This window comes from Sitophilus oryzae, unplaced genomic scaffold, assembly GCF_002938485.1.
Source record: "Sitophilus oryzae breed Bouriz unplaced genomic scaffold, Soryzae_2.0 scaffold_682_pilon_pilon, whole genome shotgun sequence".
NCBI lineage: Eukaryota > Metazoa > Arthropoda > Insecta > Coleoptera > Curculionidae > Sitophilus > Sitophilus oryzae.
Window position 1 is genome coordinate 3,907,270 of NW_022147287.1, and position 26,612 is coordinate 3,933,881.

The 26,612-nt window shown below is 31.1% G+C and overlaps 1 protein-coding gene across 1 annotated transcript; it reads left to right on the forward strand.

Moving 5' to 3' along the window:
- The first annotated feature begins 15,027 nt into the window (after positions 1 to 15,027).
- LOC115888045 lies at positions 15,028 to 15,552 on the forward strand. Its single transcript, XM_030907614.1, has one exon. It carries the CDS (start codon positions 15,028 to 15,030, stop codon positions 15,550 to 15,552), a length of 525 nt encoding a protein of 174 aa, XP_030763474.1.
- The last annotated feature ends 11,060 nt before the right edge of the window (positions 15,553 to 26,612 follow it).

The window sequence follows — 26,612 nt, forward strand, 5'->3', positions numbered from 1 at the left end:
TCTTTTCATCTCTTCTCATGGCCTTGGACCATTTTTTTCTGTTTTCGCTCATCCATTACTATTTATAAATATCACTAATTACTAATTATGTATTAATTAACACAAATAACTAAAATTTTGACACGGATTCAACAGCGTTTAAAAGTAAACTGTGTAAAATAAACACACGTCTGGCTCCACTCAACCAGAAGAACGGCGGGTGATGTCACAGCGGAAGGCGCGGTAGAGAGCGTTTGCCCGGCCATTTAAATTAACAATATTTAATTATTTTATATTAGAGGCATTTCTTAACCGATATCAACGATTTTTTTTTTGTTCAATTTGTAATTATATGAACTATTTTTTAAAACCATTATTTAAAAACATGCATTTCCTCATTGCTGGAAATCGTTTCAAGGTCGTTACGCCATTTCTAGGATAGTGTAGATGCACCCTGACTCTGACGATGATTTACCATTACCATTAATAAAATTAATATAATTAATATTTGTTTGTTGTTAGTTTTAGAATATCTGTTTATTTTTTTGAATTTCCGTTTATTTTTTAGAATTTCCGTTTATTTCTTAGAATACCTGATTATTTTTTAGAAGTTCTGTTTATTTTTTTAGAATTTCTGTATACTTTTTATATATTTTTGTTTTAATGTTGTTCCTATTATGTGCAAAGCAACAATAATTAAGTTGAAATAAAAATATTTGCTTGCGCTCTTGATTTTGCTTGATACTAAACGAAGTTTTACATAAAAAATAAAAACAAAAATAAATATCAAAACTTGATATATATCGGATATATATCGGATATACAGGGTGTTTCAAAACAAATGCGAAAAACTTTAGGGGGTGATTCCTTGTTCAAAATAAAGGGTAGTTTGCTTTATAAACGTTGGGTCAAAAGTCAACCATTAGGGAGATATCGCGGTACAAAGATGGCGGAAAAATAATGTTTTTATTTTTTATCTTGAAAACGAAAAGAGATAGACTAATGAAATTTTATGGAAGCATTACTGTTATGAAAACACACTTTCAGGTAATTTTTTTACTTTTTTTAAAATGAGTGGAAGGGGTTGAAATAAACTACCCCTATCATTCTTGTTAACGAAATTTAAAGAAAAATCTTATCAAACACATGCAAATGCCTTAATTTGGATAGTTTAGTTTGTTTAGAAACTTTTTTACCTCTTGTGTTTTTTTGATAAAACTCACCGATTGGAAATTAAAAAATAAAATGTAAAGCATTACATGTCAGGACAAAAAACATTTTCTGATAAAGAATTTAGTGGGCTGCTGTAATTTTTTTGGGAAAAAATCTAGTCGGCCGCTGTTACTTTTTAGGATGTTCCTAATATTATTTTATTTAACATTACTCTACTGCAATACGTTATTATCTAGATGATTATTATTATCGTAATTATCACTAGATTCTTAATCTAAAAATGTTTTTTGTCCTGACATGTAATGCTTTACATTTTATTTTTTAATTTCAAATCGGTGAGTTTTATCAAAAAAATACAAGAGATAAAAAAGTTTCTAAACAAACTAAACTAGCCAAATTAATTTTTTTGCCTGTGTTTGATAAGATTTTTCTTTAAATTTCGTTAACAAGAATGATAGGGGTAGTTTATTTCAACCCCTTCCACTCATTCTAAAAAAGTGAAAAAATTACCAGAAAGTGTGTTTTCATAACAGTAATGCTTCCATAAAATTTTATTAGTCTATCTCTTTTCGTTTTCAAGATAAAAAATAAAAACATTATTTTTCCGCCATCTTTGTACCGCAATATCTCCCTAATGGTTGACTTTTGACCCAACGTTTATGAAGCAAACTACCCTTTATTTTGAACAAGGAATCACCCCCTGAAGTTTTTCGCATTTGTTTTGAAACACCCTGTATATCTGATATTTGATAGTTATATAAATATCATGATATTTGCCAACCCTGATATTAAGGGAGTTAGGGGCACTGAAAAGGTGAATTTAAAAAACGGTTCTTTTGAAATTGTAGGCTTAAAAAACGAGATAAAATTTCGAAAAAAAATGCTCTGCCATAAATTTTGACCCTAAATCAAATGGTGATACTGAAAAATTATTTGGAAAAGCGGAAAGGGTAGTTTTTGCAAGGGTAGGGTTTTTTTTTGTGAATAACTTTTTTGAGGTTATGGTTTTTGCAACGTGGGTTCATTTTTTGAAAACTACATACTTTTTCCTACAAAAAAATTCTCTTGTTGCACATCGTCCAGAGTGATGGTTTTCGAGAAAATTGAAGGCAAAGAGTTTGCTCTGATGGCTTGCTAACTCAACATAAACTTATGAAAGTTATGGCGGTTCAAAAGTAACCAAGTAGTTAATTGGAAAATAAAAATTTCATGATTTTTAAAACATCTTATTGCTTTAAAAACGAAATAAACCAATTAACAAAATTCCTTATTAAAATAATGCATTCCTTAATTCATTTATAGTAAATGTTTAAAGTGACCACCGTTCATTTCAATGCAGACATCTGCTCTTCTTCTCCAAGATCTGGGTACCCTGTGGAATATCCTTGGTGTTTGTCCGAATTTGATTGGAACAGTCAATAATGCGTTGCCGTAGTTGCTCTTCAGTATTAATCGGCACTGAGTAAACCAAACTTTCAAAGTGGCCCCAGAAGTAAAAAACTTGTGGATTATTTCGTTTTTAAAGCAATAAGATATCTTAAAAATCATAAAATTTTGATTGTTCAATTAATTATTTGATAACTACTTGGTTACTTTTGAACCGCCTTAACTTTGATAAGTTTATGTTGATAGCAACCCATCAGAGCAAACTGCCTTCAATTTTCTCGAAAACCATCACTCTGGGCGATGTATAACAAGAGTACCTTTTTTATAGGAAAAAGTATGTAGTTTTCAAAAAATGAACCCACGTTGCAAAAAAAATAAAATCAAAAAAGTTATTCACGAAATAATCCCCTACCCTTGCAAAAACTACCCTTTTCGCTTTTCCAAATAATTTTTCAGTACCATCATTTAATTTAGGGTCAAAATTTATGACAGAGCATTTTTTTTCGAAATTTTATCTCGTTTTTTAAGTCTGCAATTTCAAAACAACCGTTTTTTAAATTCACCCTTTCAGTGCCCCTAACTCCCTTAATATGCATTTTCCGAGTACTATCACCCCCAGATTTTTTTACACCATTTCAATGACACCCTGTATACAGTCCTAGCTTGGTACCCACTAATTAAGAGACCTAGAAGAAGACCAAACTTGAGATGGAACTGGAATCGACGCATCAGCGCATGGTGGACCTGGAACTATAGTCAAGCAATGTCAACCAACATCGTAACAAGACCTTTATTTTTTTATATTTATATTTTCTGTTTGCAATACACTCTATTTCTGATAATGTCCTAGTCATTCTAATTTAGTTTTATTTGGAATTCAATTAATTTCAACTTAATGAACTTGTTTACGCAACAAAATTAAGTTGTTTCAAAAGAAATGTAATTGGTCTAGTTTACTTTCAGCTACCTTTATAAATGGGTGGAAAAAAGTTACAAAATTTAGCTTGCAAAAAATACTTTACAAGAATCATCTATTTTTAGCTGTAGGTAATTTTATGTTTTACCTGGGCAATTTTATTGTTATTAACTCCAACACAACTCCTTCAGCCAGTCCTCGTTGTTTATTACTTTTAAGCAATTAATTTTGGTTTTATGTTTTGAAATAACATAATTAATTTTTGAAAATGTAGCTATTAAATTGAAAAATAAATATATACTGCCTGTTAGAACAAAATAAAATATACAGGGTTGTTCACCACATACGACACGGAGTATTGTAACTAAACGACTAGATTTTTACAAATTGTAAGTTTTGGGTTCGTTGAAGGACTATTAGAGCTACAATTTAAAAATATTTTTACAAGATACAGAGTGTCCCAAATAAATAAAAAATATCAAAGTTGTATTTTTTTAAATGGAACACCCTGTATATTATTACATTTTCAGTTTCTACGATTAAAATAAAGGTAAATTTGATTAAGGTTTATTACACTTAAACCTTACCGTTTTTGAAATATTTTCAATTTTGTGAAATTGCAGTATAAATTTTAAGGCTTCATTTCTCCGAGGGTATCAAAGTTTTTAATACTAAATATTTACTGAAGTTTATTTATTGATCAGTTATTGTGTTGCAATAATAAAAACTTTACTACCTTATACAGAGTGTCTAAAAATTTATTTTAAATAATTACTAGCTTTAAACGGCAATAACTTGTTTAATTTAAATGGAACACCCTGTATATTTTATAAGAATCAGATGCACAATTTAATTGTCTATCAAATTGTATTATACCATTTTTTACCTATCTCTTCAAGTTTCCGTAGAAAATGTATTTTCTTGTTACTTAGAACTCATTTATCAATATACCCATGGAATACTGACATTTTAGATTATTTTTAAAGATGTACCAAATTTTTAAAGAGTACAGATACTAATATTGTCGATATAGTTCGTTTATTTCATTAAACAATAAAAAAAAAAACTGTATGAATATTTGTAAAAGAGGACCAATTAATATGATTCCAGTATTCAAACTACATTAATTGACTGTTTGCGTTGATTAATAATAATTGCTCCAAATACTAAAAAACTGAATTATGTATGTCTATTAGACAGTGTGGTAAAAAGTAACACCTTAAAAATGATATTTAATTTTTTGACAAATGCTTATTTATAACAACAGAGACGTTCATTTCGTAACTTATTAATATATTGATTTCTGATTCAAATCCACATTTATTTAGAATAATTTATTAACGAACACAATTAAGTATGTAGTTAATTAGTATTTGGGCGGAAATACTGGTGGTATATTTAATTAATGGTGTACTCTTTTATAAAGATTTAAATAGTTTTCTTTTTGCATACAAATGGGCTAGTAATATTATCGTTTTACTAAAAACGATAGTATTACAAGCCTGTACATTTTGTACATTTGTTGTTTTAAAAACAATCTAAAATGTCAATATTCCATGGGTATATTGATAAATGAGGTCTAAATTATATGAAAATGCATTTTCTACGAAAACTTGAAGGAATAGGTAAGAAGTGGTATAAAATTATTTGATAGACAATTAAATTGTGCATCTGATTCTCATAAAATATACAGGGTGTTCCATTTAAATTAAACAAGTTATTGCCATTTAAAGCTAGTAATTATTTAAAATAAATTTTTAGACACTCTGTATAAGGTAGTAAAGTTCTTATTATTGCAACACAATAACTGATCAATAAATAAACTTCAGTAAATATTTATTATTAAAAACTTCGATACCCTCGGAGAAATGAAGCCTTAAAATTTATACTGCAATTTCACAAAATTGAAAATATTTCAAAAACGGTAAGGTTTAAGTGTAATAAACCTTAATCAAATTTACCTTTATTTTAATCGTAGAAACTGAAAATGTAATAATATATAGGGTGTTCCGTTTAAAAAAATACAACTTAGATATTTTTTATTTATTTGGGACACTCTGTATCTTGTAAAAATATTTTTAAATTGTAGCTCTAATAGTCCTTCATCGAACTCAAAACTTACAATTTGTAAAAATCTAATCGTTTAGCTACAATACTCCGTGTCGTATGTGGTGAACAACCCTGTATAGAAATATATTATTAAAACCAAAATAGACAATTATTATTGTTAATACAAGTTTGAAAATGTGTGCAGCAAAGAGCCATCCAAATGTGATAAACGACGGACATTCTAACCACAGCTTATTTAGTATCAGTTGGTTCATATTCTTTCGTTTTTGAGTATACTGCGTTATAGGCTTGGTGTATTATCCGCCGGTGCTGCCACCATGGAGATATAGCGAGTATACGAAAAAATTATTATTTAATGATTCAAAAATTATTAGGAATTAAAATTTGTGAAAATTCTATATATTTGATATCTTCAGAAGGTCTAACTTGTATTATAATATTATTCAAGCTAATAAAACTATTAGTATTTTAATAAAGCACGCTTTTAGATGTTTCAAAAAACTTTTAATAAGAGTAACTTTAACTCAACATATATGTTTCGGCTTGTTAGGCCTTTTTCAAGAGTTTTTTAAGAACTAATCGTCTAACTACACTGTAACTATATATATATATATTTACTATGGGGGTGGGTTCAGAGAGTTTACAATAGGGGTAATAAAAAATGTGTTTAGAAATCCTTGTTGGTCGTTAACGACCAACAAGGATTAAGGAGTTTACAATAGGGGTAATAAAAAATGTGTTTAGAAATCAAACCACCCCCATAGTAAATATATATATATAGTTACAGTGTAGTTAGACGATTAGTTCTTAAAAAACTCTTGAAAAAGGCCTAACAAGCCGAAACATATATGTTGAGTTAAAGTTACTCTTATTAAAAGTTTTTTGAAACATCTAAAAGCGTGCTTTATTAAAATACTAATATTTCAACGATGTTTCACAAGGAACCAACCACAGCTTCAGTACAATTTACTAATAAAACTTTTTAAATGAGTTCAACTACGCTAGCTAGCATAGTTTTATGCACCTATTTTGCTAGTGGAGACATAAATGGGGCCATTTTGGTTATAACGAATTTTTTTATAGGTACATAATTATAATTTTAGAAAATGTTCATAAAAAATTTAGTGCTAGTTGATTAAAACAAGTATACCATTAATATTGCAAATTATAAATACCTTTCTATTGTTTATTTGTTTTTTGACCAATTTTGTTAAGATTAGACAAATTAAATAATGACACATTAAGACAAATTAAATAAAAAATGAACTAAGATAATCGAGTATCTTGTCTAGCTTAGAATTTTGTAGGAAATTGGTGCTTTCATATGCAAAATTACTGATTAAATCTTAAAGTTATTTTAAAAAAGTCCATGGAAGGTATTAACATATTTTTGGACGCTTTATGTTCTTTTATTTGTTTTCTTTTGTCCGTCAACACCCTAAAAAATAAATTAAAATAAATTAATGCCTTTTTTGTATTTTTCAATAGAAGGAGAATCAATAGTGCATCTAGTCTCAAGGTACAACATATCGGAGACTTTCTATTTTTAACAAATAAAATAACATTTTTTACTAAACAAGAGTACATGGTAAGCAGAGTTCCATGTAAATGATCATAAGTCGACTAGCTGACTAATACATAGGCTGTGATCATTAAATTATATTTATCTGAAATCTACTATTTGCCTTAATTTCGGAAGACGATAATGCAATTTTATCGTCGTGTATAAAACAATATTTTTTTCCATAGAGAATTACGTTTTAAAAATATTCAGAAATTATTATTTCAAGGAATTTATTACGAATAGAAAAAATCTTGTCCCTGACTGTAGTGTCGTGGCCAGGGAATTGCACCAAGACATATAACGATACCGGGCGGGGCTACGGACAGCCTCAACCTTGGGGCACCCCATTGTATTTTACCCCTTACTTCTATATGGGGGGCTCTGTAGAAGTGGATCGACTGTCCCTAGCGACTCATAGGAACACTATGAGATCTGATAATAATAGTAATAAAAACATCACCGGTGAAGCTGTGGGGAAACCCCCTAGCGACACTAGGAACAGTAACAGGGGCCATCCTGCGTGAGACCATCCTCCGCAAGTGGCATACAAGCTACCACCTCCTCCAAGGGTCGGGAGCCTACCTCCTACCTCTAAACCCAACAGGCGACACAAGCTACCGTTTCGCCTACCCGGCCTGGGTCGTAGCTCCTCGACTGTGAGGGACACGGGTCTCCGTAGGAAGTCCTAGGACTGTATGATGAGTTATAACTCAAGAAAGGGGGACACGATAGATCTCTAAGGTCGCAGAGATTAACCCCCTCCCACTTATTCTAATTCTAATTCTATGGCAAATGCTCTGCAAACTTTAATCAAGCCTTAATAAAAGCAAGTGCTTTTGGAATTTTAGGTGTGGCATAACACAACAGGATCGGGCAAAGCCTTAGGCAGATTTCTAAAATATAATATATATTTCCTTCTGTCAAACACTTGCTTTACCCAACCCCTGAGAGCGACCCGAATAGTACAACGTAATAGACTCTTAAGTATAGAATGCAATTCTTCCTTAAACCGAACTTTCTGACGACTCGTGTACAGTTCATACCAAATAAACTTTTAGTCACGTAGTCACGTGATTAAGCTTGACCAGCACAGCATTGCCCACTTTTACATATTTTCTTTTAATCAAAATATTTTATGAAACAAAAATGAATCTACATATAATAAAATGCTAATGTTTATCTGTGTCGTCTCTACTGAAGTAACGACTTACTCCAGAAAGTTGCTTTTTTTACTAAAAGATAGCTAATTGGCTCTTCTAAAAACTGTTGTCGCCGGATTTTTTGTTTTTCATTTAATTAAAAAAAATAAAAAGCATTTTTTTTCCTGATGTCGAAGCGGATGCGCCAGGCTTCAACTAGTAAATTATAAATATATAAACAGTTATTATTTACATCAACAAAACTTCTTAAGAACACTTAAGGGACATAAAGGGCCATTACTACCGCTTTCCCGTTCTATAATATATCCTAATAAAGTTGCGATGAGTTTTTTACGGCTATTAAGATGTCTTGTACACTTCGCACTAAAAGAGGTTCTAAAAAGAACAATGTTTGACTGCAAGGTCTGCTAGTAAACATTTTTAAGCTTAAAGTATCACAACATTATTTACTTAAACCAAAAACTCCTAATACAAAACTTAAAAACAAAAGTGTCAAAACGAATGACAATGCCATCAGGAAATAAATATTAATTAATTATAATGCAGCAACTTGACATTTTTTACAGCAGAGCTACCACCTGAATCCCCAGTTAGTCAGCACGGCGCTGAATATGTTCATGGTTGGCAACAATGATTTTAAAAATCGCGCCCTCGATTATGTAACTAAAAGTTTAATTGATATCAAATATACATGAAAATCTCTATTGGTGCCAAAATCACAGGAACTATTAGTAGACATCCTGCTGCATAAGACTAAGCGAGCTTTAAATAACTATATTTTCGTCAATTACAGTGCCGAAAATACAAGTGAATATTTAGGTGTATTTATGAGAAACAATAAAACAATTAGTCATAGGTTCGGCTAATAGCTTCAAACCAAAACCAAACTTTGCCAAAACAGTAAAATTGTGCTTTCCGAGAAAGTCACGGCTCATTTGTGATAATTTGAACGAACATTTAGTCGAAAATAGTCTGGCGCGAAGTAACTAACTGGATAGACACGCGTCTGACAAGGAAAAACCATAAGTAAACATGTCTTCCGGCTCTTGTTCTTTTTTTCGTACTAGTTATGCTTTTATTACATTGTACCTTAAAATAAAAGGGTTAAGAAAGGAATATAATGCTATCCAGGTAGCTTTAATTTATTGAATTGATTGTAGCTTTCACTGATGTACCGGAATTTAACTCGGCTATATTAATCCTCCATTGTCTTCCGCATAAGTTTGTTGATATATATTTTTCTTAATATTTTTATTCAAAGTATATACCTTATATTAATAATTTAGTTTTAATATTAACGTTATACATTTCCCGTTAATATTCAAACATAGAAAACACGTAGAGTTCCTTGGCTTTATCTAAGCTTGTTCGGAACACACGCAACCTAGAAAAATATACAGTAGGAGCGCACATAGATAGGCACACACATGGCGTCGAGAAAAAATAACTGGTACGCGCACGGCGCACAACACCGGACGGGGAAAATTCAAATAAACTCGGAGGAAGTGTCCCGAGCCGGAAGCCATGTTTACTTGTGGCTTTTCCGCGTCAGACGCGTGTCTATGATGTTTTAGTTATCTAACGCCAGACTCATTTTGCCTCTAATTATGTTTGGAATTTGACGCAGAAGTGAAGCTTGATTATTTGGAACACTGAGATATTCAGTTTTAATATTTCTTGTCAACATTATATCAAAATAAGATATCTTTCAAAGTTAAATTTAATTAATAAATAATACTTAGTATACAAGGTGTCAAAAAATAGTGTATCTAGTGTATTTTTGGTGGATGATTCTACAGATAAAAATAAAATGAAAAGTGCTCTAAGATGCTTCCCCGATTTTATCGTCGTGTATAAAACAATATTTTTTTTTTCATAGCGAGTTACGTTTTAAAAATATTCAGAAATTATTATTTCAAGGAATTTATTACGAATAGAAAAAATATTGTGCTGGGTTGGCGTTGGTTTCTATGTAATTTGACAAATAAATAAAGCTGTCTCTTTAGTTGTCAGTTTTGAGTCAATATTTTTTAATTCTCTCTCGTGTCGATTACTGATTGAATTGGAGCCAGAAAATTACCAACAGATATTTAGGCTGAGGCGACAAACGCCATATTCAAACTATATATATAAATTCGGGTCAGAACGTCCTACGACGTTGTCCGATGCCTAACTTTTTTCCCATTGCTCTTCGGTCAGATTTTTCTCGCTCATCGACCTTCTTATTCCTTCCATCCATGTTTTCTTGGGACGTCCTCTCTTTCGTTTACCAGGTGGTATCCAATGAATGACTTGTTTTGGAATTCTTTTCTCTGAACGTGGCCGTACCATATTAATTGCTTTTGTTCTATATCATTTACTATTGTTCCCTCTATTCCGATCTGTTGTCTAATGTCTTCATTTCTAATCTTATCCCTCCGTGAAATTCTCATTGCTCTTCTAATCGCGTCCATTTCTGTTGTCTCTAATTTCCTTTTATTCCTTTCAGTGAGTCGCCATGTTTCACATCCATAGAGTAATATGCTTTTAACTAGTGTCTCGTATATATTATATTTCCTGTTTTTTGTAATATCAAACATATTCAAATTACTTCCATTTAAATCCCGAATAACTTATGAAAAGAACTACAAAAATTTTCAAAAAATGGATGCAGTTAAAAAACGTGCGAGAAGAAATAAAGTTTTTAACCTATCCTCGCTGTTAAAGTATCATTTAATCTACCCTTGCGGTTGAAGTGGATACTATTTTATCTACTATTTTTGATAGATATAAGGCAATTTTAACAGTTGCTATGGAAAAAAATATATTTTTCTTATAATATTTATGGTTAAATATCAATAATAGTCACAAATCCAGAAAAACTAAAATATTTTATTGATAATAAATAATAAAAACTTTACCATGCTTTATAACTATTTTATACCCTTAAAATTAATTGTTATAAATGTTAAGTCTTATAATGACATTGTTTTCTAAAGAGATCTGTGTAGTATTTATTTTGATTAAATACAGTATTTTTCACTTGTCCTCATAGATGTGTCGAACTGTTCATATAGCCTTTGGAACATCAAAGTAATTTTGAACTCTATTATTAAAAAGAATTTGAATGTCAACTCGTTTTTATAATCGACGCAAATTGTTCAAATTATTTTCAATTCTCGCTAACTGTACAGGGTGGGTCAAATTGGACGCTTTTAAAATGTGCATTTTTAACAAATCGCTGGATTTTGTATTTAAAACATTTTCAAAGGACCTTTTTACGTAGAATTTAATGGTTTAAGTATAATGTTTTTAAAATTAATAATTTAAGAGTTATCAACAGAAAATTTGATTTTTCGGGGACACTCTGTACATTTTTTAATTAGCTGAAAAGAACTTAAAAGTACCTTTCCAAAATCACACACTTGATATTTTGTTACAGTCCCCTTCGAAATACAGAATTTTTAAAAGTTCGCCACTTTTAACTAGTAGGCTTTGGACCCCTTATTGATGATCTGCCTTTGATGGAACTCGAAAACATATTTTTCCAACAGGGCGAGGCACCGCATCTGAATGCTGAAGAGTTAACTAATTGAATAGTTAACCAAGATCCCAGCCCTTGGCCGTCTACGCCGCCGGACTTAGAGCCTATGGATTTTTATCTTAGCGGAAGAATAAAGGTTCTTATTTTTAAATTGCCTGTATAATCTATACAAGAATCAGAAGTACTTAGCGGTTATACGAGGGTTCTTTCACCGCCACCGAGTTAATTCCACGAGAAATGTTCAAAACGTGAACGCGTTTGTGACGTTTTGTTTTTTTAAAAATGAAAAATAATTTTAAAAAACACATTTTTTCATTAAAACTTTTACACGAATTTCTCTATCATTAAATTTCATAGGCTTGGTTATCAAACCGTGTTTCTGTAGATTACTTAAATACCTAAAAAAATAAAAATAACACATTTTTTTAACACAACAAAATAATAGTAACTAAACAAAACGTCATTTTTACTTCATCACAAGCAAATAAGAATTAATAGGTACGTAGCCAAGAGTCATAATTCAGGATTTCTCTTTGGGGTGTCCAGTAGAACCGGGGGGGGGGGGGTGGCACCCCCGGGCACCCCTGTAGTTACGCCAATGCCCCATCCTGTCTTTCCATAAAGATAGTCGATATGTCGAACAACTGTAGCAAAATCTCATGTCTTGGTTTGCTATTTATTTTTATTGTTATCAGATATAGTTTAAATATGTCGATGATGTTAAATACAGTTTAAATTGTTATAAAATTCTGCATCTCTCATTGCAAATATTATTTGCGTTTTAATTCCTGCTCACAGCTCGAATTTTTTTGCATTACAGCCGGCGCCGTTCAAAGCCTACTTTTTCAAGGTGGGCGAATTTTTAAAAACTCTATATTTCGAAGAGGAATCGAGAAAAATATCAAGTGTGCATATTTTTGAAAAGGTAATTTTAAATTATTTTCAATGAATTAAAAATATACAGGGTGTCCCATATAAAAAAGCAAATATTCTGTTGGTAACTCTTAAATTATTAATTTTAAAAAGATTGTACTTAAACCATTAAATTCTACGTAAAAAGGTGCTTTAAAAATGTTTTCACAAAAACACAAAATTTTCCATAAAAAAAAATTATAGCGATTTGTTAAAAATACACATTTTTTGAAAACCACCCCGTAACTCCGAAACGGTAACAGATATCGATATGTAGTATTCACCATCATGTTTTTGATAAAAATTGAGCTCCAGACACCGATATTAGTTTTCGTCTATCTCCTACAGAAAATGGTGTTTCCCTTTAAAAGCACCCAATTTGATCTACCCTGTACAGGGTGTCCCATTTTCATGTGTTTTACAGCGTCTCCCGTTTACGAGCGGAGATACAAAAATGCGGTGTTCACATCACTATGATACTTTTTATGAAACTAAAGATGCTACACACAGATTTGTCCTAACTCACTTAGTTACTGAAATACAGGGTGAATTTGAAAATTTACAGTTTTTGACGTTCTTCTTATATCGGTTATCATATAACTTATTGAAAAGGTAAAAACTGAGACCTGAAATTATTTTTTTCTATTTAAATATTGTTATTTCAACACGCAATAGGTCCAGTTGAGTGAAAACCCTGTATACATAGGTAGACATTCCGACGACAAAAATATCAAATTTGTTGCAAAATTGTCTAACAAAATAAATATTTAAATAAAAATATTTAAACTGTTGTATTTAAATTTTGTTCGCCTTGTAAAAAAAATAAACCAACAAATTTGTAGCGCAGTTTTATTTTAAATTGAATCCCATTATTGCTATCGCTTACATGTGCTGTAAATTAATTGAAAACTGGTATTTTTTTGTATAGTATTGGACATCGGTGTTCCACGAAATTCATTTTACTTGTTAGGGTTAATAATAACTAATAGCAACGTGCCGATTGGTGATCTGTTTTCGATTGATTGCAACCTAGAATTGGTTATATTTAACAATGAATTTCAATAAAATACTGTATTTATGTGGATATATTTTATTCATAAATTCGATTAAATATATGTATTGTAAACAAAAAGAAAAGCACAGAAACGAAAAAATTATTAAAACTATCGAGGATAATAAGAGCATGAAAATCATGAGACGCAAGCTCACTAATGGAAAAAAAGAAATCGTCAAACTCAAGGACAAAAATGGTAAAATATAACATCTAATAGAGAACATTTATTACAGATTGTGGAAACATTCTATGAAACACTATACACCAACCATTCTACTCTAGACTCGAGGAAGTACCTACAAGGAAAGGTTCAAAATCAGGGTTCTGAGGATGTTCCGGAAATCTCTGTAAGTGAAATTTACAATGCTCTAAAAAATATGAAGGACAATAAAGCTGGTGCCCGGTGGCGTAGAGGTACAGGCTCTCGTCTACCAATCTCAAGGTGTGGGTTCGATTCCCACACCCGGCATTGCATCAGCCGACTATTTTTATTAAAATAAAAAAAATAAAAATAGTTTGGGAATCTAGGTCGACTCAGCCTTAAATGAGTACTTGGGATTCACAATCCTGAGGTAATAATAGGCGATTGAAGCGTAGTGCTAGCCACATTACCTTCCTTGTATACCGAACGGCTCTAGTATGGCAAGCTGTACCTTGCTACTCCCAAGGCGTTAAACGCTATATACGGGAGCTATTATTATTATTACAATAAAGCTCCGGGGATGATGGTGTCGTCACAGAAGCGATAAAGATGGGAGGAACAGTATTAATGACCAATATTCAAAGGCTGTTCAATCTCCGTCTGGAAAATCAAAATATCCCTACAAAGTGGAATAACTCAATGATTATCCTCTTACATAAAAAAGGAGACATAGCAGACCTGGAAAATTACAGACCAATTAGCCTTTTTAACGATCTTTATAAACTATATACCCGAATTATAACAAATAGACTAGAGGCAAAATTGGACTTCTACCAACCTAAAGAGCAAGCTGGTTTCCGTTCCGAATTTGGTACCAACGATCATCTGCAGTGTATAAAAACCTTAATAGAAAAAACCATCGAATACAATCGTCCCCTAGCACTGATATTTGTCGATTTTAAAAAAGCGTTCGATACGGTAGAATTACCGGCCATCCTAACAGCGCTACAAGAATGTAGAATCGACCATCGATATTGTAACATAATAAAAAACATATATGACAATGCTACAACAAAACATATATGACAAATCTACATTCCACAACTAACCAGATAAAAATAAAAAGGGGAGTTAGGCAGGGCGATACCATGTCGCCAAAATTGTTTATTACTGTTCTTGAGCATGCATTCAAAATGCTGGCTTGGCAACAAAAAGGAATAGTTATCGATGGAGAGAGACTCAACCACCTACGCTTTGCGGATGATATCGTTATAGTGTCAGATAGTCTGGGAGAGATCAAAGACATGCTTCAAGAACGTAACGATGCATTACACGAGATTGGACTAACAATACATTTTGACAAGACTAAGATAATGACTAATATGGTGCCCAGCGAACACATACAAATTCACAACAACAGAATTGAATTAGTCCACAAATATGTATACTTGGGCCATGAGATCAAAATAAGCAGAGATAACCAAACCTGTAAACTGGCTAGACGAATTACCTTGGGATGGGCGGCTTACGGAAAAATGAGGGACATCTTTAGAGCAAATATCCCAATACACCTGAAAAGAAAGGCATTTAACCAATGTAACTGGATTGCAACAGCTAAAAACCGCGAGAACTGGAGACGTTTGGAGGAGGCCTATGTTCAACTATGGACGTGAAAGGGGGCTGCGTGATGATGATGATGATGATTGTAAACAAAAATGCATTCTTTATTTTTATTTTTACTTCTAATGCAAGCTCAGTCTGGGACACCTTTATATCGCTTATGTATGTTACATATATACTGCCAATACTCGCTGACGAGTATTTGACATGCATCAGAAGATGGTCACGCAAGGCGTTTTCTTTCATGAGCTTTTCTGTGACTGAAAAGCCCGATACGTGATGTTATCTGTCTAATCTGTCTACCGCACCCACTCCGTACATTCAAAAATCTCATTGCTTTGTTGCCTCTTTACTTTTTGGTTGTCTCTGTTAACTGTGTTTACAATTCTTCTCCATTGAGTTCTATTGTGAGCTGTTTCTTCCCACTCATTCTGCATATTAATCCCCTTTAAATTTTCGTGGAAAATGTCCTTGTACCTTTTGAGTTACAGGCTCACCGTAAAGCAGAGAATTTGGTATGCGGTTTTCTTGCATTCTGCATACGTGACCAGCCCATCTTAAGCGGGATTTTGTAACCATGACTTCAATACTCTCGCAGTTAGCTTCTTCAAGGATCGATACGTTTGAGACATGATGGAACCATCGGATTCTTAAGAGTTGTATAAGGTGTCTCTGTTGCAACTTGTTAGGTACGTTACTAATTTTAAAATAGAATTATAAGCCATACAATAAAAAAAAACGGTGTCAGAGTTGGCTCGGAAAGATAAATTGCTGTTATTGAATACCTATGTAAAATTATATGGGTATGTCACATTAGCATCAGAGAGAGATCAGACCTAGAAGAAGAGCAAACCTGAGAACAGGAAATTAACAGAAATAACTTGGGCCTACATATATTTTTTTATTCTCTCGAATGGTTTAAGTCGTATCTGAGCAACAGAAGTCAACTTGTGAGGGTGGATACCACGTTGTCTTCTAGCAAGCCAATAAAATGTGGAGTACCTCAAGGCTCAGTACTAGGCCCTATTTTGTTCCTTCTTTTTTTTTAACGACATTGCTAATATAAAGATCAGTGGTAAAATATGTCTTTTTATGGACGACACTAGCTTCACTTGGAGCAACAAGGACGTCACGGCATTTCATAGGATTACTATTTGACTTAATCACCATTAAATCTTGGTACGATTCGAACCTCCTGAGTCTCAACATTTCTAAAACTAAAGCTTTGCCGTATAAAAACTCGCTGCAGCCTTTTGTACTCAACAACACAACCATTGACGTCGTAAAACCTGTAAAATTCTTAGGGCTTGTTGTAGAGAATTCTCTAAAATGGGACATGCATATCGAAAAAATTAAGCTCTGTCTGTTTTGCATTAAGATCTGTTTCTAAGGAGCTTAACTTGTGAGTGGTTAGAACTGTTTATTATGCACTTTTTGAGTCGCACCTCAGATTTGCCCTTCCATTCTGGGGTACGTGTTGTGCGACTCAATTTGACCGCATTTTCAAGCTCCAGAGCAGAGCTGTTCGATATTCACTGGGACTAAACAGCAGAACTCATTGCCGGGACTTTTTTAAAGAATTAAAAATATTGACTCTTCCTTCCTTATTTATATTTGAATCCGTTTGCCTAATACGTAAGCATATATCAGCTTCTCAAGAAAGGCCATCTCACACTTACTTATCCACACAGGAACGCGGAGCAAGATCTTCATCTACCTACATCACGCTCAGAGTTAGTTAAAAGTTCAATATTATACAACTCGAAAAAAATGCACAATCACCTGCCATTTGAAATCAAAACCATAACATCATTTTCTTCATTTCGCAAAGCATTGAAATCTTATTTGCTAGACAAGGCTTTCTACGCCGTAAATGACGTATATTTTGATAATCAAATTTGATCTTGTAAACACTGGTCTAATATTTGCTATTACTGTATTTACTATAAACTTACGAAATATTTTTGAATCTTATTTTTATTTTTTATTCTTTGACATTGTAAACATTTATAAATGTTTTTTTAAACAAAAAGACTGACAATGTAATTTGTATACTTGTTTTGTTTGTTACTTTACCTTTGTCTACAAATTGTAAAATTTTTTGACAATAAAGGCATTTGTTATTATTATATAGCCAACAATAGACAAGAATGCGTCCAATAATTACAAAATTGATGATTATAATTGATGATATTATTATTTGAAATATTTTTAAATAAATTATTTTTTTATTAGCTATAGATAAAATTACTTCTAATTTTTAAATAATGTTTATGGTAATTTTATTAAATTAATCCGTTATATTATTATCATAAATCAACAACTAAATTAATTCTATATCAAATATCATATTGGCTAAATCTAATTTTGACGCTAATACGACACCAAAAGCCTTATCTAAAATTTTCAATATCAGAATTAAATGAAATTACATTTGCATATATTCATATTCTAATTAATGTTTTTCTGTCATTATTATATTCATTAATAGATAATTTTTAATTTAAATATATAGTTGAAAAATGATGCGGATTGAATGATTTATTGATAGAAAAAAATTGATACTATTTATAGATATACTGGAAAATTTAAAATTAGCTTTCATTAGTAATAATAGGAAAAGTATTTTTATAGGATAAATAATGTATTGTACACCTTTTTAATTTTATTTTAGATATATTAATACAAGGGCAAAATATAACACTAATTTACCATAGTACACCAAAACACTAAACACTGGACGCTCGTTTTGCTAACTATTTGAGCATCATCAGCAGATGACTTTACTCGTACCATTGTTGCCAGAAAATTTCAAGCGAATTTCTTCAACAGAGCCTTAAACAACCTTCATACTCCTTTAACTTCATAAAAAATTCTAGATATCGTGAAAAATCACCAAATTTCGAGTATTTTACCTATTTTATAAGGCTGTACTTAAACTGCCGTTAAACGGTAGCTTACTAAAATGCCGTTAATAGGTATGACGTCGTTGATGTGACGCACTTGACGGGCTTTATGAAATATAGGAATTTTATAAGGACTAACCAACGCTATCCACCCTACCAAATAACCAACTTAACCAACGCAACTAAGCTCGACACTGATAAAAAAATATAAAAAACAAATATAAATTAGTAAAAACCAACCAACCCCACCAAATAGCCACCTAACCAATGAATTAACACCCTCCAAATAACCACGCTAACCAACCTGCCAAATAACTAAACCAATCCAACCAAAAAGAGTGAAACCAATGCAATAAGATCACGCTACAAGCAAAAAAATATAAAAAAGGCTTGGTCGGCGTGAGATTTGAACCACGGACCATGAGCTCACGAAGCTATAGCCTCAGCCACGGAGCCACAGGTGCTCTTGCAAAATGCTTATCGGCAGGTATTAATTTCCGCCGACATGAACGACGTCACAATATCTATTAACGGCATTTTGTGAAACGGCTGTTTAAGTACATCGATTTTATAATTAGGAGAAAATTTTTAAAAACTTATTTCTGGTAATTTTTTGACACCGATGTATTTAAATAAACTTTTTTCCATAGCAACTGTTAAAATTACCTTATATCTATCAAAAATAGTAGATAAAATAGTACTTTAACCGCAAGGGTAGACAGGCCCGTTCCTGGGGTATCTAGCAGCATTCTTTGGTGCGTCCTTTTTATATTTAAATCAATTATATATTTTAATCTTAATCTCAAAAATTTGAAGGAAAACTATTCTAATTAAAGTATAAAAACATTTATTAAATAAATAAAACAAACAAAACCACAAATATATAGTAACAAAAATAGTACCCTAAAGTAAAAAACTGACCCATTTTATATGAAATACATAAAAACAATAAACTAAAATTCGGAAATAATACACATGTACTGATTTCTTTCGAAAATCGACAACTATGAAACTATGAACTCTTCCCAGACATAAACGGTACATTGTGAGACAGGAAATTGTAGAGAAACAAGCCCTATAACATAGGATACAACATTTTAATGAACAGTGCTTTTCATAAAATCAATAAAATGAAAAAAATACGAAATAATATGCATGTACTGATTTCTTTCGAAAATCGACAACTATGAAACTATGATCCCTTCCCCGACACAAACAGTACATTGTGAGACAGGAAATTATAGAGAGAAACAAGCCCTATGACATAGGATCAACATTTTCATGAACAGTGCTTTCCATAAAATCAATAAAATGAAAAATATACGAAATAATATACATGTACTGATTTCTTTCGAAAATTGACAATTATGAAACTATGAACCCTTCCTGGACACAAACAGTAGATTGTGAGACAGGAAATTGTAGAGAGAAACAAGCCCCTATAACATAGGATACAACATTTTAATGAACAGTGCTTTCCATAAAATCAATAAAATGAAAAATATACGAAATAATATACATCTACTGATTTCCTTCGAAAATCGACAACTATGAAACTATGATCCCTTCCCCGACACAAACGGTACATTGTGAGACAGGAAATTGTAGAGAGAAACAAGCTCTATAACATAGGATGCAACATTTTAATGAACAGTACTTTCCATAAAATCAATAAAATAAATAGATGAGATCAATGTGTTGCCGACAGATTGCCCTAGACTTGTTTATTCGGTGCGGCCAACGCAAAAAAGACGCTAAGCAAACTTTATCCTATGATTTAAGTAATTGTTTATTGGCAAGAAAACGTATCGGTTTCTTGTTATAAAATACTGATTGACCCTTTGATTTTGCACCCCCAAAATGTTGCGCCTACGTGCGTGCACGCACTGCACGCTCGCCAGGAACGGCCCTGAGGGTAGATTAAATAATACTTTAACAGCGAGGATAGATTAAAAACTTTATTTCTTTTCGCACGTTTTTTAATTGCTCTCATTTTTAAAAATTTTTGTATTCCTTTTCATAAGTTATTGAGACTGAATAATTTCTTGACCGTTGTCCAAGTTCAAATTTCCTTCTTGTTCGCCTATACATAGATATTTTGTTTTTTCTATGTTAACTGTCAGGCTCCATTCTCCGTATTCTTAAATAAGTTTTCTTAGCATATATTGCATATCATCTTTGTCATTGGCGACTATTATTATTTATTATTATCTTCTTTTTGGCATATTATCTTCTTTTTGGATAAAAATCCTCCAGCTCTTCAATCGACGAAATTTTACAATTCTGGCAACACTGACTCGTACACAAATTTACCCAAGCAAAAAAAAATGCTTAACGTTTAAGGGGGTATATCCCCCCCCCCCCCCCCCCCCCAATTTTATGTTAGTTGTTTTTGTTTTGCTTTTTAATTACCATAAAGCAATTTTAGTATTCTCTATAGGTAAAAATAACCAACTTATTTTCAGTTATGATGACAAACTCCTTTTTAATAATAGAATATCAAGTATAAACAAGATTAATATCACGGTTAAACTGTGCTTCACCCAAGTTTACCTCTGGGGGTTGTAGGTAAATATCAGGCAAATCCTTAATGTATCCACTCCTAAAACAATATCAACATGTTGAAAATAATTAGCAGTTTATTATAACATTTTGGAGAGCATGTATTTAAAAGCAATGGCTATACCTATAGTAAATGAAATGTTGGTTTAGGCATAAAAAAAAACAACCGCCAAAAATAGCTTCAAATCGAAATTTTCCTTAATTAAAGGAAATCTTATTACCTAAAACGATATCCAGATCAAAATAGTATTCGAAAAAGTAATTTATTTATTTGCGACAACTTTGTATTTTAAAAATAATACTAATATCCTCTATAGTAGCAAATGGCATCGATAAATTTTGATTTTGCGTTGGTTTCTGAAAATTTATATTTTACAAAAACAGTATAATTATTCGAAATACAAATATTTGTACATCCGCATCTAGCGACTGAACTATAGAGAAAGATTTATTTTATTTGATTTCTAAAATATAACACATGACAAATAATAATAACAATTCTTAGTAATTTTATTTTTATTAATTGTATCTAGTTTTTGAAATAAATTTATATTAATAATCTATACTAATATATAAAATCCTTTAGTGACTGACATACTGATTAATCACGATCCTGCTCAAACCACTCAACGTAAGAAGCTCAATTTTGGCATACAGGTTGATTCTAGGGTGTAAAGGTTCGATAAGAAGGGATTTTTAGAAATTCCAGTTCCAAGAGGGTGAAACCACCCCTCAAATATTACAATATTTTTTATTTAAAAAACGGTCAAGTTTCCGAAAAAAACGCTTAAACACGTATATTTTATTTTGTTTTTTACATATTTTAAGATTTTTTAAAAATGTATACAGGGTGGTTGCATTGAACCAAATAAGTTTTGTGCTTCTTTAACATTTTAAAACAACAAAAAATGACTTTCAGAGATAGAAAACGAAATTATATTACCATATAAACGCGTTTTGATGTTTAGGACTGGTAAAAATTCAACTATATTTTCGAGTTTTTTTATTTTCTCTTAAACAGTATGGAAATTTGGAAAAGTATGAACGGGATTAATAATTGTAGATTATTTTTGTTGTGAAACGCTAGAAAAGCTTGAAAAAGTATAAACGAAATTAACCGGTTCAGAACAAGTAAAAACTTTTTTTAAAACATACATTTTTCTCAAAAAGTTAATAAAAAAAAAATCTTTTGTAAAGACAACCCGGGGACATACGGTATATAATTATATTTCCAGAATCAATTTTCTAGCACAAAAAAACGAGCTATAACTAATAAAATATGTAGCTTTGGTAATTAATACTATCACATTATCCAATTAAACGATAATTAGCAAAATTACTGTATATTTTACAAGTATATATGTATAGGTTTTTAATTTATATAGTCCCCATAAATTTTAACACATTGTTGTAACGCTAAAAAAGCTGAAATAAACTGTTTTAAAATGATACGTAAAATAGCTTTTAAAAAATATTTTGCATATACATAAATAAAAGAAATTTATTAAAAAATAAAAATCCAAGCTTTATTCAACTCATTTCGTGTAAATATATACTCAAATTAATTTATTTACCTTCTTTTTTAATCATTTACATTCAGAACACAATATACTTCCATATTTTCATTGTTTTTATCTAATTTATTTATTATAGTAATTTATAACACTTATTTATAACAATACTTTTATATATTTTGTTTAAAAACATGACCCTAAACTGAAGAAAAGCATTTTACAACTTTATATTAAAAAGAAATTCTTTTATTCATGTAAATCCGCCATTAAAATATTCAAAATTTAGTCTAGAACCGGCGTTAGTTCTGTTTTCATGCTGATTGCCGTCTGAGCGCTTGAGAAATTTTGAAAAGTTAGCCATGACTGTCAAGCTAACAGAACAAAAAAAACTCTCAATAATAGAAAAAGTACGGTTCATGTAGTTATCGGAATTTATTGAAGGAATATAATTCGTGTTATTTCATGAACTGAAAAATGTTTTTAAAAATTCCGTGTTTTATTCTGTGTTTTTGTAAAATAGTGTTTTGTTGTGTAATGGGACTAATATTAACATACGGCAATTGTGTCTACAAGTGATTGTAAGTAGTTGCATGTTATTGATATCATTCTATAATATATTTTTGATGACCTCTATAAAAATTTGTATAAATTTTATGCAAGATGGAGGTGACTCCCATTTTCATAGTAATCATATCTAATTTTTACAATATTATCTGCAATATCGATATTTTTTTGTAATAAGGTTATATTTCCATCAATAAGTGTTACAATATAGGTAATATTAGTAGAAAATTTATACTTAGAGGTATTTAGATGTATTTCGATTGATATTAGATAGTTACTTTCTTATTTTGTTTATAATAAAATAAAAACACTGTTATACAGGGTGTGCCAGTGATAATGTTCATCATCACGTTTCTTTTCAGAATTACTAAAAAAAGTAAATGGAAAAGCGTAGGGTATGTTAAGATACACGGTTTAAAGTTGTTTTTGAGTATACAGGGTGCTTCAAAATGTATGGCAGATATAACATAATATGTTTTTTAAATAGACCATTCTATTTTTATTTGATTTTTAGATTCTGTGTAAAATTCTATAACTTTTTTTTATATATCATGTTATATATTTTATATACTATCATATCTAGTAGATATTTAGTATCTGTAATGGTTGAATTTACTTAAGAAAAGTTAGATTTCGGTATGGTAAAAAACTGCCTATAGTATTACTGTTTCTGAAGTTAGGGTACCAACTGAAATTTAGTACTAGAGTTTTATAGAGATGAAACGAATGATATAATATGTAAAACTGCTACAGGGTGACCAAAATAAATTTAAGATTTCCAACTATTCCAAATTAAAAATTCTTATTTCTTTTAATGGCGCAACCTATATATTATTATTTTTTCATTTACGCTATAACACTATAGTTTACATGTCAAACCAAAAATTACCTATTATTAATCATTAATAAGTAGTTTATTAATTAGTTATAATTAATTTATTTATTTAATTTTTTTACACTTTTAAAGAGTGGATCAACGTAAAAATATAATTCAATTTATAAGCTCATTTGTTTTATACTGGGTGAGTCTTAAATAAGTGAAAATATTTCGACCTTAGAAACACGTAGGTATATGAGTTTCCTTCGCGATTTTTTTTTTAAATTTGGAATTTTTTGAAAAATGTTTTGCATTTTTTTATTTTTAGTTAAAAACAATACCGTATGATCGAAAAAAAACGGCGTCAGCGATGGCTATGTATATTCCGAAAAAAATGTTAAACAGGATAGTTTTTAAGAATGTTAAGATAGAAAATATATGTATAATTTCGAATTATTTATGAGTAAATACCAGGTGCTCCAGAAAAGTGTAGCGGATATAACATTTTTTTTTAAATGTAGCATCTTATTCCTATTTTATTTTTAGATTCTGCATAAAATTCTATAAATTCTTTGTCTACTTTATTAGGTAGAAACTGGTGGATATTTAGATATTAATTTTCAAAAAGATTTGGATTATACGGTATATCTATTACCGACAAATGTAAAATAAAAAACACAGAGACAGTGGTGAGACAAATCACAAATCAGCTCTAAGCCTTTAGATGCCTTGAACGTTGAAATTCAAATTAAATAGTTCATCTAAATTTCTAATTTTCTTTGATACGCAAATATTTGCCATCTAAAACGAGTAAAACTTAGTGTTCGTCTGAAAGTGAGATTGGCATGAATGAAAGTAGACTAGTCTGTAAATTATCATTTTGGCAAATTTGAATATACAGGGTGTTTAAAAAAACATGTGCCATCTCTAGTGGGGATATTCTTCACGTAAAAATATTATTTATTTTTTATATCAACATAGGTCCGATTCTGCCTCGGATTGTGCATTGTTTCGTAGCTACAGGGTGTTAAAGTCTTAATTTTTCGATTTATTATAATTTTTGTCCAAGTACTATTAGCGTTTTGAATTAAATTTTTAGGGTAAAAGTTACTATAAATGCCACATATTTTAAAGCAAAAAAAGTGTCGACATATTCGTCAGGGACGTGCATATGGGTTATCACAGGAATATTTAAAAAAAAGTATGTACGCCACTGACTTTTTTTTCTCTTGTTAGCGAAATAGTGTAAGAAGTTTAATGCCGATTAAAAGATGTCTCCTGATATTTTGTCGATTTCGGCCTCCTTAATGTGATAAATGCAATTGTAATGTGATAAATGCAATTGTTAATTTGTCTTGATCCAAGTCTAATAGTACCAACCTTTAAAAATAAAACTTTTAAAACCTTATTTTTTACGTGTAAAAAACTATTTTTTACCCCTCAAAAACTTATTGTTTCTGGTAAAAAACCTTTCTTACGCAAAAAAAAATATTTTTTACGTGTAAAAAACTATTTGTTACACGTAAAAAACTATTTTTTACGCGTCAAAATATATTTTTTCTTGTTAAAAAACTTTTTACGCAGAAAAAAAAATTATATATAAAAAACTATTTTTTACGCGTTAGAAAATATTTTATTACTTTTTCAACATTTCAAACTATACTTCAAACTATACACTTTTTCAAACATTTTCTTCAAATTTTTGAATTTAATAGAATCTTCGTAAACAGAAGATGTTCTCTATAAAAATATTTTTAGATAATATCCTAAAATGAAAAAATGCATACTATTTAATTTATTTTTATTGTATTATAAATATAGCGTCCGCCTATGAAGGGGTATCATCTAGAAATCGCTAAAGACGCTGCAGAAAACAAATTGATTTGGTTTCATTTGCTTTTTTTGCGAGACACGCCGAACGCTACACGCTTTTGGTCGGGCCACTCTTATATAATCCTGTTATTAGCCGACCATACAACAGATTAGGTATACTATATGTATACAGATTAAATTCTTATCCCTAAAAGATCGCGCACACTATACCTGCACGGACCGGCACGGACCAGACCAGTAAAATCTACCGGTGAAGGTGACCGTGTTATTTAATAGAGTAGAGCACACTAGACCAGTACCAGCACGTACCGCCACAAGCCACGACCGTCAAAACAGGTCGTGTCGGTCAGGGACAAATATGACCGGCAATATTTATGCCTGGTCGTGCTGTCCGACCTAATGTGCTCACCGGCGAACCAGCACACCTCCACAAACATGCAAATATTGAAGGGTTTGTCAGTATTTCGAGTACGCTAGCTGGCTCAAGTTGCATGATGTAGGTTAGATTTCGTTTATTTTTGTTCGAACCTTTAAATCGTTTTAAATATGAATGAAAAAAAGCTTATTTTACTGGTACAAAAGTATTCAGAGCTGTGCGATACGAGCCAAGCATTTTATATATAGAGACCAAGAAAGAAAAGATGCAATATGGGAGTCGATAGCAAAAAAAAATAATTAAATTTGATTTGTGACATTCGAAAATATTGGAAAAACTTTTCTTCGAATCTTTTTAATTCAGGAAACAAATAATGAAATTCGCCATATTGCTTTCTCTTTTGATTTATAGGGTGAACCCAAAATCTTCTTTTTTTCTTAGCTTCCTTCTCTTCCTCCTCTTCTTCACACAACATGGCTAAAATAATAATTTCTTCCTCTGAACTACTCATTTTCAATACTTCTATGTTGCACGCTCTAGT